Source organism: Sesamum indicum, linkage group LG9, assembly GCF_000512975.1.
Source record: "Sesamum indicum cultivar Zhongzhi No. 13 linkage group LG9, S_indicum_v1.0, whole genome shotgun sequence".
NCBI lineage: Eukaryota > Viridiplantae > Streptophyta > Magnoliopsida > Lamiales > Pedaliaceae > Sesamum > Sesamum indicum.
Genome location: NC_026153.1, coordinates 9,216,463 through 9,235,435, shown reverse-complemented (window position 1 = coordinate 9,235,435; position 18,973 = coordinate 9,216,463). Strand labels below are relative to the sequence as shown.

General features: G+C 33.8%; 2 protein-coding genes and 1 long non-coding RNA gene across 6 annotated transcripts in view; 1 reads left to right on the top strand and 2 right to left on the bottom strand.

Annotated features, from left to right (window-relative positions):
* Positions 1–2,777, bottom strand: part of LOC105171186 — a 3,911-nt gene extending 1,134 nt beyond the window's left edge. For both annotated transcript variants that reach the window (XR_848550.2, XM_011092217.2), the window contains exons 1-4: positions 2,482–2,777; positions 1,016–2,281; positions 864–917; positions 479–663 (exon numbers count right to left, since the gene is read on the bottom strand). Coding sequence is in view for 1 of the 2 variants with exons in the window: in XM_011092217.2 (XP_011090519.1) it covers positions 479–663; positions 864–917; positions 1,016–2,177 (1,401 nt within the window). In the remaining variant the exon portion in view is untranslated. The remainder of the gene's footprint in view (positions 1–478; positions 664–863; positions 918–1,015; positions 2,282–2,481) is intronic.
* On the top strand, positions 9,121–12,776 carry LOC110012596. Its single transcript, XR_002287814.1, has 3 exons — positions 9,121–9,267; positions 12,369–12,522; positions 12,635–12,776. It is a non-coding gene; the product is annotated as an uncharacterized LOC110012596 (long non-coding RNA).
* LOC105171185 lies at positions 12,148–17,101 on the bottom strand. Of its 3 annotated transcripts, none has more exons than XM_011092216.2 (6): positions 16,697–17,101; positions 15,133–16,496; positions 14,878–14,955; positions 14,323–14,525; positions 13,175–13,398; positions 12,148–13,022 (listed from the first exon to the last, which is right to left on the bottom strand). In XM_011092216.2, exons 2-6 carry the CDS (start codon positions 16,139–16,141, stop codon positions 12,356–12,358), a joined length of 2,181 nt encoding a protein of 726 aa, XP_011090518.1. In that variant the 5' UTR covers positions 16,142–16,496; positions 16,697–17,101; the 3' UTR covers positions 12,148–12,355. The 3 variants fall into 3 exon arrangements, with proteins under 3 accessions (XP_011090518.1, XP_011090517.1, XP_011090516.1); XM_011092215.2 differs by having other exon boundaries at positions 16,810–17,101; XM_011092214.2 differs by having other exon boundaries at positions 16,858–17,101.

Below are 18,973 nucleotides of genomic sequence, written 5' to 3'. Positions count from 1 at the left end.
GGCATGTTGAAGAGACCCTCTTTCTTTATGCATTCATTCTTAACCAGAGACAAAGCTGTTATAGTCTTTTGTTCCTAGGGAACCATAGTATCATCATGTCTTAGTCTGTTCACAATGTTCTACGGGCAACACGAGACATATTTCTGGCAAAAATGAGAATTTTTTAGAGATGCGTAGAACACAATAGAGCAATCCGCAACGAGAAGCATGCAACAAATCCTCATCAATCATGACTATTTCAAAAAGGAAATAAGATTTAACAAACAAACTTTAATCACATGGTTGTATGCACTAAAAATAGCACCTTATGACATAATCAATGATCAAAAGATGGACAATATTATTTACTATCACCTTGAAATGAACAATGCCTGCAGTTCTTATAGTTGCAGCATGCTTGAATGTATGAATCAAATTTAACTTGATGAAATTAGCTCGAATAACTAATGAAATAAGTAAACGAAATAAGGTAACTTACAAGCTTATTACCCTCCTCTTCCCATATGTCTGCCATGTGCTGAAAGAGGGATCTCCACTGGTATGTCAGATGTGATTCCAACTTAGAAACTCTACTGGAGCTTTCTGTGCCATGTTTATCTGTTACCATATTCCTGCAACTTCTTTCAGCCAATATGATTGCTTCTTTCTGGCTCTTTTTGATTGCTAAAGAAGTGCAAATTAATAGATATGTTAACAGAATAATTAGATTGAACGGTTAAACAATTTGCGGAACCATTGTTATCAGCTGATATGCTTGCTTCTTGCTGACACTTTTCATTGCTTAAAAGTTCTAAATAATAAAGTGAAGATTTTAATGCTAGTCATTGTTGACTAGTAACTAATAAAAAGTGCAAACAACTGACCTGACATTCGAGCCTTGATATCCTGCTGATGAAGATCCAACCATATATATGCAGCTGATTGTCAAAACAAAATGAACAGTCTCATCATAGCTACTCAAGAAAACCAAAAGCTACACAGCAACCATCAGAAAGCAAAATGAAAGGTGTGATACCTTTTGTGCAAAAAGAACAAGGACAAGCTCTGATTGAATCCGGTCCTCCATTCATATGAGCACATTCGTCCACCTTCTTCAGTTTGGCAGCTCTATCTACTCCAAATACTCTAGATTCTTGTGAGTCAGGAAGAATTGTGCAGTCAATAGAGCCAGACTGGCTCAAGACAAAATTATCAGCATTCTGATCATCCAAGTCATTGTTATAGGAACTAACGTCAGTTTGCGTGCCTTCCGGACTTGCATTCACTTCATCAGCATTACAATCTTTGCCATCATGAGGACAATCACCACCAGTTTCACTCACTGTCCTTGAAGTGTCAGCATGCAAACTGTCACCTAACTCATCATTAGCTTCAACGTTAATACATTGAACAGCATCGCCACTTCCAGGATCTAACAAATTGGGCTCATTTTCTTCATCAGATACTTTTGAACTGCCCAGCTCAAATTCACCACCACCTATTTTCGTAAGGTTGACTGAATATTTATCAACCGAATGTTCAAGACTGGGGAACTTATTTTCATTGACAACTTCAGCCATTTCCAAGATCATATTCTCCTGCAAACAATCTAACTGCCCACAGCCATCAGCTTCGGTGGAGATAGAATTCACAGTTCTTCTCCCCCCAAGGTCCATAAAATTAGCATCCACAGAATCCTGACCAGCTATTTTATCCACCCTCCGCAAATCATCATCCTCGGGATGATCAATCTCGACTCTATTATCTACCAAGTCATTATCAACTACGTCCAATTCATCAACACTTCGAGAAACAACACACCCTCCACTAATATCCAAAATCTTGATATCCTTATCTCCACCATGAACTTTCAAGTTACCCGTTGCAACATTCTTCCCCTTTAAACAGTGACTATCGATACAATCAGTATCGACATCAACTGAGCTCCTTGAAACATTGGGGTCCCTATTTTCATTGGGTATTTTTGAAATACCACGTATAATATTCCCTTTCAAGGAATTAATCTCAGTGCACGGGCGTGGTGCGGCACGAATGCGCTTGACTAAATCTCTATCATTGCAATCAAAACTAGTGATTCCATTTTTCTCTCTCCCAGAAACCCCCCTTTTACCAATCCGGTTCGTGAGATCACCTAAAACGGATCTCGATGTACCAGAAGCATTCTCTTCAGCCATCATTAAAATTCACAATCTAAGCTTATAACCCATTCTTCACCACTTCAACACTTAATTCCAGAAACCCACATCACAGATCTCCCGAGCCTCAACAAATCGTCAGCACCCTGATTCACAAACATAGAGAAACACGAAGATCCTAAGTCATTATAATTACAAAAATTGGACGAAAAATAAAAGCACCTAAGACTACCAAATCCACCTGATACTCTTTTTTATAAGATTTACGCCAAAAACAGCGTAGATTAAAACAGAAACTGAAACTGGGAACAGGTAAAGAACAGGGCATTGATAATATCTGACTGACCTTGTGGAAGACAGATGACACTTGGAGAATTTTTGGGAGAAGGGCTGCTGTTCCTGCTGCAGAGATATTGAGAATGCAATATTTGTTGAGACGCTCGAATCGTGATGCGTGTGAAGAGTGAAACGAGTGTTGAAGAAGAGAGGAAGAGGAGCGGGAAATTGAGTTTAGAAAGGTGAGGGAGTGGGCGGGGGGGGGCATTTGACCCGCCTTACCCTTTTGAAATGTGAAATTTGGGGCGCGCCCAAATGCTACATTGCGCCACCAGGAGCACAAGCTCAAAACTCGGTCACTTTTAAGTCGTTTAATTATGCGATAGTTTTACGTCTTCTGTTCTCACGAGATTTAGGGAGTGTTTTCAAAAATATTTTATTATGTTTATTTTCGTTTTTGGCCCATCTTTGCATTTGCATTGTTTTCATTTTTGGCCCATTTGAAAGATGGGCTAAAATATTTATATGTTTGGGTCAATTTATTTTGTAGTTTTCAAACTTGTTTTTAATTGTTTTAGTTAAGTTTGTGTTTTCTATAGCCCAATAAAAAATAACTGCTATGAGATACCCTTTTTTAATTTTGGTATTTCTCTTTGCAAAAGAACGACATCTCTCACCTTCTGTTTTCGCCGCCACCGTCGCTGTTCCGATGACCCACCGGCCGAGATGTACATCTATCAACTCCCCTCATCAAGGCAAATATTCAAGTACGTTTGGATTCAATTTTTATCCACCTTTTCAATGTGTCGTATGTTGCACCACCTTCTCGATCCAAGAATCGATTTGTCGTCGTTTTAATGCCTTACGTTGCCGAACCACCACCATTCGTCTGCCCATCCTCCATCGAGGCCAACGGACCCTCACCCACTGATTTTCGATAATTGTACGGCGAGATCGAGGTTCTTCACCAAAGCCCCGATCGCATTTCACCACCACGGTTCTTCATCGTTGATGGTCATTTCACAAAGGTTGGCCGATTTTCTATGAATCTTTGAGTGGATTCGATTTTAATTTTTCTTTTTGGTGATTTATTGAAATGGCTTGAATTCAATTATTGAATGCAACTGTTTCACCAACATTATTGTTGCGATCGAGTATGTGCGCTTTCTGTTCATTTCTTACTTTTCACCTATATTTTGTCAACTTTTGTTTTGTATATTTTTACGATATCGTCATATGTTATGAGTACAACAGTGCTCGTTTAGTATACATTTATGATAGATTCGATACTTTTGAAATCTTTCACTATTTCGCCCGTGAAACAATAATGTGGAGAGTGTACTCCTTCCTCTATATATTTCTGTAACTTTAGCTGAATTTTGCACTTTCATTCTTTCTTCTCATTCGCGAACATTGTACGAGTAGTTAATTTGTTTATTTTGCTGGGAGTAAAGCATTGCGTCACAGTTGTTTACACGCTTATTTCATTGGAGATTTTCATTGTTGGTGAAATTTTGCCATCCATCTAATATTGTCCTTTATTACTTTTTGTGATTAAGGTATGTATATGAATGTTGCTCGTTTAAAGAAAAATGCACATGTAACAGAATTCACTATCATGTAGTGCTAAGTGCATGGCTGATTGTCTCTTAATCTGAAAACCAATTCTAAGATGGTATCTGGATTCTAGATTCACATTGTTCTGGATATATTTTACAAACTTGTATAGCATGCCTTACTATTTGATGTTCCATTGGGAGGATTATATTCTGCAGCATGAATTTTATGTTATCTCCAAAATAAATCCAAACATACCATACCTATTTTATATTATCTCCAAAAATAAATCCAAACATACACACTAATCACCCCAACAAGTTAAAAACAAAACCAAACATAGTGTTTAAGTTTAGAGAAGTAATTTTTGTAAAAATTAAAAGTTGCAACATAATTAAAAATGAGTAGTGTTTGTAAAAAAGTAAAAAAAATAAACTTAATTAATTAATAACTATTTTGTCCATATATATGTTAAAAAATACTATTTTTTTCTTATTATTTCACTAGTTCATTTTCAATAAGAATTATTTTTTCTATTAATGTATTTCATATTATTTTTTTAAAAAATGTCAAAAATATGTCTTTAATTTAATTAATAATACTCTCACTAAGTAATATTATTGAGTTATGCACAATAATTAAACTTGCATGGGTTGTCCAAAAAAATTATTTTATTAATTATTCAAATAATAATATGTGAATGAAATAATATAATTAGATGATGTAGTAAATAAAATATAAAAATTTTAAAATATTAAATATGTGAAAGTGTAAATTCAATTATTGTTAATTATTCGAATTATATGAAAACTCCAATATCAACTTTCATATACAATTTTAAAAATAAATTAAAAATAATAAAGTTGGATTAAGATTATTATAATGAGGCTAAAGTAATTAAAATTAAATTTAATTTATTTACACAAAAAATGAAAAAAAAAAAAAAGCAGCTAAGATCTCTCCCAAATGTGCTTCTAGCTTATGGCCTAAAGGCGCTTTTTATTAATCATTTCAAAAGCAGAAGTTAACATTTCAAACACTTCAAAAGTATTTTTTTAAAGCCAGAAGTTAAAAAATATTTTTTTTAAAGTGCTCCCAAACACTCCCTTAATATAATTATGGATAGACTTCTTTTGATTTATAAAACTATGTTCACTACTCCTAATATTCTTTCATATTAATAAATATATTTTTTCGTGAGCTAAAATTAATTTAGATTTATTGATATTAGCAAAAAATAGAATAAAAATTAATATTTATTCAAAATTGACTTATTCTAAGTCAAAAAATATTTTTTGATCGAACTACCCTTATAACGGTGAAGATATACCTCCTCACATGCATAGCGTGTGTTTGGTCAGAAAATATTATTGATATGCAATAAATTAGTAATAACTCAACCAGAGTAAATGAATTTTTATTCGAATTTTTTATTGATATCAACAAATTCTGTGAATTTTGGCAAATAGAAAAATCTATTTGTTAGATGAAAACAAATGTCAAAAGTATTAAATATAATTTCTCAAATCACTATAGATTTACGTATAATACACCAAACCTTAAAGGAGAACGATGTAATTGTTCCTTTAATTTATATGAGCATAAATGTATTTTTTGAAAAAAAAATACAAACAATCCTATGTGATGTGTAAATTACCTTCTATAAATATATATATATATAAATTACCTCTCTATTTTTTTAAATAAAATAATTTACTCCTTTTGATTGAATAGTGTATTGCATGTGCTCTATGTGTGATTTTAACTTATTTTTAAAAGTAAAATAGTATTTTATATTTAAATATAATATTATATATATAAAAAAATATATAATATTTATAAAATGCATGTTTTAATTAAAAAAATAAAAGTTAAAACCCAATCCAGCACATTGTGCCCTAAAATTTAATATTTGATAAGTAAAGGCCGTCGAAAAATATTATGTGCTTAACACGTGTCGTATCTAGTGCATGTTTTTATCATTTTCTCTCTTACCAGTCATCTATTTTTCACAAATGAGAATTAATTCAGCTAATCAAATCATGCTTTGCAGTCAAGGATTCAAGCCAATCAGATGACGATAAGTGGAGCAATTGCATGTTGCTCCAACCAAATCAAGATAAATAATTTTGATATGTATCTTTTTAAAATACAAAGATTAAGGAGATAATGCTTTAACCAATATTTATTGTATTTATCTCTTTGATTATATTATAAAGAGATAATATAAAAAATGTTCAATTACATCATAATTCTATCTTTTTTGACACCAATACAAAGAGATCTTTGAAACTCATGCAAGACAAACACACATAGAGAACGAAAAACGAAGTAAGAGAAGGCCAAAAGAATTCCTTCTACAAAGTTTCTCGAGTTAAAGAACAATTAAAGATGTTTAAGATAGAGATTGAGTTGTTCATTGAGGTTGTGCTTCAAATTATAGCATTTAATTCAGGATTACATGCAGTAAACCTCTTGAATTAATGTTAAATATTCAAATAAATTTTCAAGAAAAACCAAGTGGCAAATCAATTTTCGAATCTTCAAATCAAAATTAAGACGATAACGTTTAATTCAGGATTACAAGTAGGAGCACTTGAATTAATGTTATAGCAATTCAAATTCAAGTCAAAATGGGATCTGCATGAAGATTTTGCCTTTGACCTAGTCTTATCCACAAATAATATTTTAAAGAGAAGAATCAGAGGGTTGAATAGAAATTTTATGCAATTCTTTTTAATCGGAGAAAATGCAATTTATCTTCCTGTTATATGAAAAATGAGAAAAAAATCCCTAAAAAATAAAATTAAAAATTACCCCATGTATTTTGAAAAATGAAGCAAATTACCCTCTATTTAAATCATTGATAGGGGGTAATTTGCTTTATTTTTTAAAATACATGGGAATAATTTGCTAAAAAAAATTCACAGGAGGGTACAGGGGGCTAAATTCTATTTAACTCCTTTTCAATCTCTATGTTTTATTTGTTATAATTTTTTTATTTTAGTTTATAGGCACAATAAGATTTGGATTCATAAATTTTGTCGCGCCTAGTGGGACTGTCACTACCTCTCATCTCTTTTCTTAATCAAAATCTGAATTACTTAAATGGGTACTCAAGGAAAAACTTTAAAGATGGTGAATTCCAAACTCACCACCTTGAAATCTTCAAGCTCCAATACCAAGAGTGTTGGTGTAGTATGTCAAAACTTAAAGAATCTTCTGAAATGACTCACTTTGGTGAGCCTATCTAGAAGGACTCAATCCTACCTAACAACGCAAGTGAAGATGATCAAAACAAATCTCCTCTATTCTCCCCCCATTCTATGCCTAGCTCGCTACAAATGTGGCTCCACTCATGGTGACGAATGCTACAACAATAGAAGAGCAAATTGCCAGTCTGACTAAAGTTATTGATGGATTTACAAAGCATATCCAAGAGCAAGATGCTCAAATTGCTAGCTTTAACCAACAAGGCAGATAATGTTGACATGAGTCATGCCATTGAAAAACAAATTGAGGCTCACGATAAAGTAGAGGCATCCATAAGGCACTAAAAAAAATGCAGGATTTGTAACGGTTTTTTGGGACGACCCTACGCCCGTTCCAATTGGATTGACCTTCTTAGCAACTTTGAAATAAAAAACATTTGTTGACGTCACATATTTTGCCAGAAGAATTTTGTACGTTTGGAACGGCAAAATAGTTACAAAGGCCGTCCCTAAACAGTCGTATTCGTAAATTCATTACAAAAACTTGATCGTTACAATTTGGAATGGCCTTTGAAATTGCTATAAAAATTTGGAACGCTTTTCTTCTTGTGAAAGCTCACCGTTCCAAAATATGGTCAAAAAGTAGTTCCAAATATATAATTCATCATAGCAATTACAAATACCTGTATAAATTTTTTACCGCTACAAATTTATTATGGTTTTTGGAATGGGAGTGTTGGTGTTGTAACGGCTATCAGAAAAAACAAAACATTCATTCAAAGAATCTAATATAAATCCGTTACAAAATGTAATACACTTGAAAGATCCACTAGCCATTCCAATCATCTAATATTTTGTGAAATATTTAAGCTCAAAATATTTTATGAATAAGTTTTTATTTTTTCTTAAAAATAAAAACTAATATTTAGAAGTGCAAAAATTTTAAAAATATGTTACAAGGGTTGTTCCAAATTTTACAATATTTGGCAAATCTATTTTGGTGCTGGCTCAAATGTGGAGGGAAATGAAATTTTGGGAACGACCATTATATAAAGCCGTTCCAAAAGCTGGTCCAATATATTCGTTTGGCAAAAAATTCTAAAAAAAATAGGAGAAATCAAATTTTCAAATGGTCGTTCCAGGGTTAGTGCCAAAAGCCATTCCAATATGTTAATATTTAAAGCCGTGTAAAAAATCATTACAATATGTATTTAAATTTCAAAATTATGTTTTCAAGTACGATAACTTAAAATTCATGCACCGAATTCATGCCAAACTTAAATACATATAAGACTGTGTCCATTTGATCACATTTGTTGCCGGTCTGATTTAGAATCGCATGGCCTGATTCAATGATGCACCGAATTAAAAGACTACTCTTATGTTCTGGATATAACATCTCGACATCCGTATACTCAATTAGCCAAAACTTCTTTGTATGTATTCTTTGTCAGTTTGATTATATCTAACGATTTAATTAAGCCATACAGTACAATAATGTAAGATTATAATTACATTAGTGTAATACTAACAATTATAAAAATACAAATTTATTTCTTATTGTGAACATATATCAATTTTAGCTTCAAATATTTTATATACTTCAATTGTATTATTCCACACAATGGATACCTTTCTTCAACATTAAATTATTCAGTATGGATCTTTATTAATTTTTATACATTTTTTAAACAAAAAATTATTTATTTGCAATTTTTTTTGGAAAAGCTTTATTAACGACTAATCAATACGATGTTGTTTTGATTTACGAAAAGAAATATATAGAAATATTGGACTCCTTTTGAAATGGCTTTATATACACAATAACTTGTTTTGAAACGGTCTTTGGGCAACTAATATGAAAAGTACACTTAGTAGAATTTTTTTCATTTTCAATTCATCTTCTCCAATCCTCTCCCCCCCCCCCCAAATGCGTCACCATCAAATTCGTCTCTCTCTCTCTCTCACCATCTTCTATCCTTAATTCTACTCTCTCTCTCAAGCTCCATCTCCTCGCCACCACCACCTTCTCCAATATCACCACCATCTCCCGCCACCACCACAATCGCTGCCCCTACCAGCACTAGGTAAGTTTTACTTTTATTTTTGTTCTAATATTTTATTAATTCTGTTTATTTTTATTGAGGATGATGATGAGGAGGAGGAGGATACAATTTATTGGGTATTTTTGTTGGAGAAATTAGTTGGATTAATTGTTAATTGTTAATATGAATATTGTTTAGTATTAATTATTTTTATAATTTATAAAAACTATTTTTCATTATTTTTTAAAAATAATAATTTCTAAAAATATCTATTTTTTGAAAATAATTCTAAAAGTTTATATTTTATGAAAAATTGTTGAAAAGAATTTCTGAAAATTTTTGAAATTTAGTTTTCTAAATTTTTCAAAATTTTTCTGTAATTTATGAAATTTTTTAAAATTATTTTAAGATTAAAGAGGTGTTCTTGATACACTAATTATAGAGAGTTGATTCTGGAGGGCTAAGCAATACTAGTTTCCAAATTCATTTAAACAATGGATAAGTCTTCAAAGTATATGCATGTTCAGACTTGATGGCATGCATGGTAGCTTTAAAGGATTTCAAGCAGATGTCCCATCTTAAAAGTCGAATATGAGACAACATTAACAAGTCGGTTGTAAAAAGTGGTTTGAAAAAAATGCATCCATTGGATGGATGTGGTGCCTAGCACGGTCGAAGCCAATTGTAGCCTTGGAGATAAACGACAAGGCTAGGGCAAGAGACTTTGAGCCCGAGGTACAAGATCCACTAAAATTGTTAGACAACAACCATCTGCAGGCAATGATTGTGAAGGAAATACACGGTTGGACCGTTTAGCTCCAGCAGAAAATAAAGTAACCCACAAAACCAAGTCAGTATTGTAGATTGTTCATACTCAAAAGTTTCTGAGTGACATGGGTAATTGGTATAATGGTCAAGTAGGAGATTGTTGAAATAGGTAATCACAAGCCAATTGGATTGGTTGTTTGTCATTCGCCAATCTTTATCAAATAATATTAAATTGATGAATATGGTAAGAGTTCATCAAATTGGTGGTGTGTTTCGTTATTCTTACGATTGATATTGGACGGTGTTCCAATGTCACAATGAAATGCCACAGATCGAAAGGTTAAACCCGTGGAGTTGAGTTGCGCATGGATTTGCAGCCATGAAACCAACTCTAGGATTGGTCTAAAACATTCCAAGTCGAGGACCTCGAGATAGGGCATCGAGAGTCCTATAGAGACTTGCACTAAGTATTGCAACCGTATTTCGTCGGCAAGAGACGTAGGTCGTCTATGTAGTTTTGGTAGGTTAGTTGGCAAGGTAGTCGACTGACTGAACTGATTCGTGTGAATTATCATATGGAAGCCTCTTAAGGTTTGGACGATATAACTGGGATTCCTAGTTTCAGTGGTACGAGATTAGTCCTTGGACTTCAAGAATCATGGCAGTCGTGTGTATGCCAAGACTGTATCTTGCATCTGGCTAGTGGTGACTATGATGCAAGACATGGTCCTCATAAGCTTTGTCCAATGCAGTCAGAGTATGTGACGAGGACGGTGGATTCCAAGATAGAATATGTCCCCTGTCAGTATATGATCTCCTATGTACTTTGAGATGGTTTACACTCTTCAAGTCTACGGCCATAGCGATTGATCAAGTTGGAAGGGATTTCCTACGACAGTCAGTAGAGTAAACGCATCTCGAGTTTCAAACATAATTGTCTAGTTAAGGATGGGAACTGACGCTAAATTCTATGCCCTAGACTAAGATCGGGAGACGGTTAACAGTAGGACCGTACTCGTATCGACTCGGAGCCTAAATGTTCACGTCATATTTTACCTAGTCTCTACTGTCATGGACTGTTGCTAGACGGCCATCCATGGTAACGGACCCATAACAAGAAAATTAATTAAATTGGATATAATTAATTTTGATGGTCAAGCCACGCACGCCCAAATCTAGATGATGGTGAACCTAAAAAGTCACACCCTGCCACTATAAAGGATGGAATTAATTCCAAAAGAGTCGGATTAAATTAATTTTTGGAGAGAATAAATGATTAGATCATTTATTTAGACCAATCCATTGGACGAATGACTTGAAATTTAATTAATTAGATTAACTAGAATTTCAAGTTAGCCATAAAAATTAATTGGATAAATCTTATTGAATTTGGTCTGATTTATAAATTGAATTTATAAAAGAGAGATACTAGAAGACTTGGATCCTTTAATTGAATTGAAGGATATTTTAATGTTGGACTTATAATTAAACTAGATTTGATTTGAAACCCATTAGACATGGACTTGATTTAAATTTAATTAAACAAGCCCGGTACATTAAAATGTGAGCCCAAGGCCTTGGTTAGACCTTGATTAGGTTAAGGAGGAGCCAAAACTCCTTGGGTGTGGTGTGGTTGAATTGGTGCCCTAGGGTGCACCAAAATTAGCCACAAGGTGAGTTAGGAGTGTTAGTTGTAGGAACTTGTTAGATTCAGACTCCTTGATGTCTTACGACTAGATCACATATAAAACACCTTAAAACCCTCATAGCCGACCAGCGTGCAACCTATGTGAAAAGTGTGTTGCACTTTTATTTGATCGAGTTGAAAATGATTGCATGAAAAATATATTACACTTATCAATGTAATTTAAAATTTATGCCGAGTCTCGAGAAAATAACACATCACGTGACAAGTGGAATAATACCCGAAAAATGATTGATCTGATATGAATGAAACAAAAAATACCACTAGGTCACATATAAAACACCTTAAAACCCTCATAGCCGACCAACGTGCAACCTATGTGAAAAGTGTGTTACACTTTGATTTGATCAAGTTGAAGATGATCTCATGAAAAATATATTACACTTATCAATGTAATTTAGATTTATGCCAGAGTATGGAGAAAATAACACATCACGTGACAAGTGCAATAATACCCAAAAACGATTGATCTGATAATAATGAAACAGAAAATGCCAACTCCAGATGATGCCTCAGCAATAGCCCAAATTACCAGCTCTTACAAGAATAATTCCTACATCACACAAAGGGGTCCCAAAACTCCTGAATTTACAAATATCTACCTTCATTCAACAACCCCATAACTAAAACTAGTAACACAAACTCACCAAACATATTTCAAATGCTGAAGGATCTTGGTGGAGCTCTGTAGTTGTCGTACGCAGTTCGAGCCGAATCGCATTTCTGCTTAATGTCTTCGCACATTTTCACTGAAGATTCGGAGAATTTAGTCAGCCTGTCAAGAACCCTCGTCAGGCTCGCTTGTATGCAGCTTATGTTTGAAGGTCTGTCCTCGTTTTCTGCCTTGTCTTCACCGTCTGCTTCGTTATTCTGCAAATTGACAGTTGTTTCTGTTTTGCGGGACTCTTCTGCTTGGTGTCTAATCGAGTTCCTCAGGTCGGACAGAAAAGCTTTGATAGCGTCGCTGACTTCTTGAGACGGCAGTGACTTGATCCCGGCTGACCAGTCCCGACAGAGGACAAATATGGGCGGGGCCAGATATCGGCGTGGGGAGAATGCCCGTCTGCCTTTGTACCGCTCCCGTGGTTGCAGGATGCAATTTTGCAGCCAGCTATTGAGAGCTTCGACGTAAGATGTATAGCTGTTGATCCAGTCGGTGAAACTTAGGCCAAAATACTCGACCTCGTCCTGGAGCTGATTTATGATCTGCCTTTGTGTTTCTCCTGGCGGGGCCTCCGAAGAGCTTTTTGCATGATAGGCTAACGAGATGGTGATGTACTGGGAATGATGGCATTCAAGCATGGCTTTCCACATCCTAGTTAGTCTGCATATAATTCAATGTTGTAAGATTTAAATACAAAGTTACACGCAGGAATAGAGTTTGATGATAAATGGCACAAAAAGAAACTGAGGTAGCGATCATAGTATGAAAAAGTAGTATTCTTTCGGGCTTTAGAAATGAGAAATCTATCTCACCCCTGAATAAGTTCGAGCAGCTGTGGGAGCAACTCTTCATCTCGCATTTTCTCAAGCCGCTTTGATATTGAATCGACAGCATGAAGCGCCACTCTAATTCGGGAATGTAGATTTTTTACGGATGCCCGGGTTTTGTCAATTACTTGAGGACTAAGATCCTTTGCAAATTGGCGACGGAGCTGGTCACACTTACGATCATATTCCTTCTGTATAGACTCACTGGCCTACAAACACGATAAAATACTGAAATCAGAAAATGAAGGAAAAGAAGAAAAATAGCCAAAACAGATCAGGAAAGCCATCGAACATCGTGGATGCTAAATTCTAAGAATAGCGCAAACTGAGGAGAGCAATTTGTAATGATGGTTTACTTATGTTAGCACCCTTGGACAAACACCAAAAAGCTTACTCTAGTGACTGTTCACAATCACTGTTATTCTTGCAACTGAACCAGTCAATCCCAAATCAATCAGCAACAATCAGGTATAGATACTTTAACTTTTATCTGTATCCATTCCGGATATTCACATACCCAGCAACTTCAAGGTTATGATACTCCCAGATGCAGTAAGATTGATCAGAGTTCTGGGCAGAGATGCCGTCTTCTGAACTATACTGTAATTAATCCTTGGCAAGATGATCATATTTCTTCCACATTGATATCATAATATGTTAAATCGTTAAGGATATAATCTTACCACCAGCCTCCATTCCATCCTTTAAGCTGAATCGAATTCTCATAATCATGCTTTACATAATATCTTGTAATGGAATACAAAACTTTAATTTTACCTTCTAGCAAAAAGTTAACCATTTGATATTTCTTGTTTTTCTGGGGATCAGGAAGTGTAGAAATCATTTGTCGATATGCACATACTAGATGAATATTCAACCCCTCTTTTATACAATAAACAGGATATTATAAACTTGAAGAACGATTGTATAACAGATGCATACAGCATCCATATATTTCCATTTCATAAAGTGAATCAAGATTCATTTCTTTTAACGAACTTATTGGCAAATACCTCATAGAACTTAAGTGCTCACAATGAGCAAGGCAGAAATCCAATTTGGACCTCACCAATCAATGAATGATAGAAACAAAAACAAAAGAATCTTCATCACAACATGTAAAAAGTAAGTACCTTCACTTCATCATATAGCTTTCTCTCCCACGCATACATTCTCTCAAGTGTGGAAGAATGGCTTCCGGAAATCATGCAAAATTCTTCAATAAAATCGCTTCCACTATCATCATTATCATCCTTATTTGCAAGAGGATTCCTAGATGAGGAAGACCTTGATGATGTTGTCCTTTTCCAAGTAATAACCTTGGTGACAAGTTGATCTGATATTGTACATATGATAAGAGTGAGTTTCTTTTTTTTTTTGTTTCGAGATGAGATAAGAGTGAGATTCTGAAAGCAGACATTTTTTATCATGATAAATTTCAGGCCTCACCTGATTAATTATGAATATAACAGTTGCAACAAAACTGAATGTCCATTTCTAACAGTATTTGGTGTTCCTCTAGTTTAAATTTTGCTCGAATTACTTTGTGATTCTGGTCAACTCCCCAATATTTTACAGAGCAAACATATGCAGAACATGCAGAATTTATAATGTTGATCAACACCAAGAAGCAATTATGTTACCAAAGGTATAAATGAAACCGATCAGGTGTACAAACTGGCACATACCATCGGATACATTTGCACTTCTACATTGGCAACAAGCTGCTCCAAACGAGGTCAAATAAATGGAGGCTGATGATGCACCTACAAGCATAAAACTGCATCAGGAACCTGGACTAGAATAAGGAGAAATCAAAATTCAAGGAGACCCAAAAATGATAACAAGAAAATGAATTCTGCATGCAGCAGAAGAAACTGAGTCCAAGTTCTTCATTTCAAACTTGCATGGAGCATTTGCGTTTGTCGGCAAGATATTATTACCTCTGGCCTCAGCAAACCCGACATGGATTTTGCTGGATTCGAGCATTCTTGAAACTTCCTTCCCTGATTCAGATGCTCTAAAGAAGCGATTATCAATTTCCTTTATGCTAGAGAGAAAATCCTTTGCCCTGTGTGTTATAAACTCAGAAGGATCCTCCCTTTGAGCAGATATATCCTTCTCTGCGGCAGATTTATGTTTCCTGGAATTAGATTGTCCAGCTGAAGCCTTTCCAGCCTTATTTGATCCATTCACTTGCTCTTCAGTGGCTATATCCTTTACTTCACCCTCAACTCTTTGCTGAGTGCTCCTCTCAGCTTTTTCAGCTCTAGCAGAATTTGCATTGTTCATCACCAATTTACCATTTCCATTTGTAGAAGTCTCCAGTTTGGGAGTCATACACTCTTCATCAGCCTCACCAGTTCCATTCACATCCAACTCTTTCTTCCCAAAAGTCTCATACATTCTTACATCATCAATGTTTAGATTCAAGTCATTCTGTCCAACAAACCTAAAGCTCTCGTCAGCAGGATCAAAGTAATCCCAAGAAGCCCCCGATTCAGGAGGTGGAGGTGGCGGTGGAGGCATTGAAAATTCACCTTCCTCCACATAAGCATTCCTCGGTGTTGGACTCAATTTAACTGTCAATGCAGTAGCCCCACTAGACCTCATATAGCTCACTCTAGCAGTAGATGGTGAAAGGGGGCTCCCATTTAGCACTGGCGAATCAGAAGCACCACCAATGTGAGACGGCGAGGGAGACGGATATGAAGAATGTGATGGAGTTTTATCAAGTTCAGTGGCCGAAGTAGACAAAGAGGTTTCAACCAAAACTTCAGCCTCGGCATATCTCCTAAGGGCAATGCCTATGTTTCTAAGAGACTGAACATATGAAACATGAGCAGCTGCGAGAGCATATCTCGAATCAATGGCCTGCTTGATGAATCTTTTCCTTTCTTTGCACAGCTTCAAAGCATTACTCCTCTCAACTTTTGAGTTTGCTATGCCCATCCTTTGGCACCCAATTTTTCACATAAACTACTTGACAAGAGTGGCCAACTAACTAAACCTTCATTAAATCAACCTCCTTTGAGTTTCTCAACGCTTCCTTAAGCATTCCCCTTTCTGGATAGCTCAGACAAGAAACGCACGCTCAAGAAATCAGTCCCATTTGAATTTTTCATACGAAAATAACCACATTCTTATAAAGACCCTCGTTATGAATTCTCTTAAAAACAAAAACAAACACAAAAATCTCTCAGATAAGAAAACCCAGATGACAAACAACAAGAAAACAGAATACGGGTAGAACTTCAGCGAATCAGTTCTCTTTATCTCTCTTTCTCCTTTTCACCCAGCCCTGCACCTGAAACAGGGGAAAATAGAGAAAATGAGTAGTTGCCTTCTCAAAAAATTCAGACAAAAAAAACAAAAAAAAAAAAAAACACTGTTCGGATGAAAAGAAAACGAAACCCCAGAAAAAAAAAATAAGGAAGAACAGAAGGACAAGAAACAAAAATGTATGTTTGCGGTTTTCTTTCTGGTAATCAATTGTAAACAGAGCACCTCTTCATGTCATTTCACGAAAGAGCCAAAAAGGGTGCAAAAACACGGAGATAACCGAGCAAATGAAGAAGCCGTAAATCTCAAAGCCCAGAAAAGAAGGGGAAAAAGAACACCTAGATTTGCGAAAATCAACTCATGCACCGGACTTCACTTCACCTCACCTTTCCGCAGGAAAACTCTTGCACAAGCTTTTCAGCACAGAGAGAGAGAGAGAGGTGAAGGGCAACGGCGAAATGGTGAGAAAAAGAGGAAGCGAGTAGTACAGTTTGAGGGAGAGGAAGAGCATGGGAATGCGTGCGGATGATTCTCTATATGCATTTTCAGTACTAATACTCTGTAATTAGGGGGGGGCGGGGAGTTGAATTATTACAAGACAAAACAGAGCAGTCAGCCATGTCACAAACTTTTTCTCTTTCCCCCTCTCAAAAGCACATACTTTTTCTTTTTTGAGGGGTCGATTGGAAATTATTATTATTATTTTTTACAAAAATGAGATGGGAATATTATTTTTTTTAAGAAAATTACAACAAAAGTGAAAATTTAATCCAAAATTATGAAAATGGATACTATGGAAATGGCAGATATAAAATAAAATAAAATATTTTATTTAGAAAATAATAAGTATATGTCCAACATTATGTTCGAGTTTAATACTTTAAGTCCTGAGATTTTGTTTAATTACACGTAAACTTCCAATAGTTTAAGAAACTACATCTGGCAGTCCTAAAATTTATTTTTATCTAATAAATAGATACTTTCATTAAATTACCTCTTTTACTGATACAACAAAAATATGGTAAAAATTTGTATTCACCCTCGATTGATTTATTGAAAAGGTAGACCTTCACTTATATAAGAATAGTTTGGTTATAAAAAAATTTATTTGACCTACAATAAGTTAATCGGTGATAAATATAAATTTTTATTCAGTTTTTTTTCTAATATCAATAAATTTAATGAAATTTAATTAACAAAATGGTCTATTATTAGACGGAACTAACCTTAGAGATAGTAAATATAATTTTTCAAACCACCGGAAGTCTACGTGTAACTACAAAAATATTATGGGATGACGGTATAATTATATCAATTGTTATTATTATTATATTATTGGTATTTAAAAATATATAATAGTAACGAAAAAGTTACTATAGAACTCAAAGTTGACCAACTTAATTTAATTAAATGTAATGTAAATATAATTATTTTTTTAGTAATATATTTCCATATTAAACAATATTTAATTAATAATATTACAATTTTTCAACTTTTTAAAATTTCAAATAATAGGGATTTATAGATAAGCTGTTTCCACTCAGTCTTTGTCTACTGCATTTATTACACACATGAAAACAAAATTAATAATAATGAAATTTTTCTCTATTTTTGGTGAATTAATAGTATTTTAATATATATTATACGGATAATTATTTTTTCCTAAAGAAATTTTTACATTTATGTTTATGCATTTATTCAACATATGAAAAAGAAAATTCAATATGATAGAAAGTCACTTAATATTTATATTTATATACGGCATTATTTAAAGGATAAATTACAACCACTGTACCCCCTGATCTTAATGACTGTCTAATAATTAGCTTAATTTATTAGATTTTCATCCATTTTTTGTGATGAACTAAATGCTCTTATTGATTAAAAATTATAATTTTATCTAGTTTTTAAAAATTTATAGTTCTTTTGGACTAAGTGGATAATATTTTTTATAATTTTTAAAAAATTTCCATCGATCCCATTTGAATTTTTAGAAGTTTTTAATTTTCTTTTGAAAAAATAAAAGAATATTGTGAGGGCAAAGTCGGCAATTTCATGCATCCATCCAAAAATTATATAATTTCATCAAACATTACGGGGCATTTGTAATTTTTCAAACAACGAAAAAAGATTCGCAATTATTGTTCAATTTACCCTTATTTAAATACATACATATATATATATAGTATTGTGATTTTCTTTTAAAATAATGAATATTGTAATTATCATGAATTAGAAGGAATGTATTTATGAAAGATATTATGAAATTTAAGAAAATACAATGTACAATATAGCCCTTATTCTTAATAAGGTATAATTGCATCTACACTTTCTAATCTATTGTCTATTTATATAAATTATTTATATCATTTAAAAATAAACATTATTTATATAAATCACCATTTTCTTTAAAAAAAATACATACACCAATTAAAAACGTCAATTTACACAAAATCACCCCTTTTTTTGTGAAAAATTATACTATACTCCAAAAAAATGTTG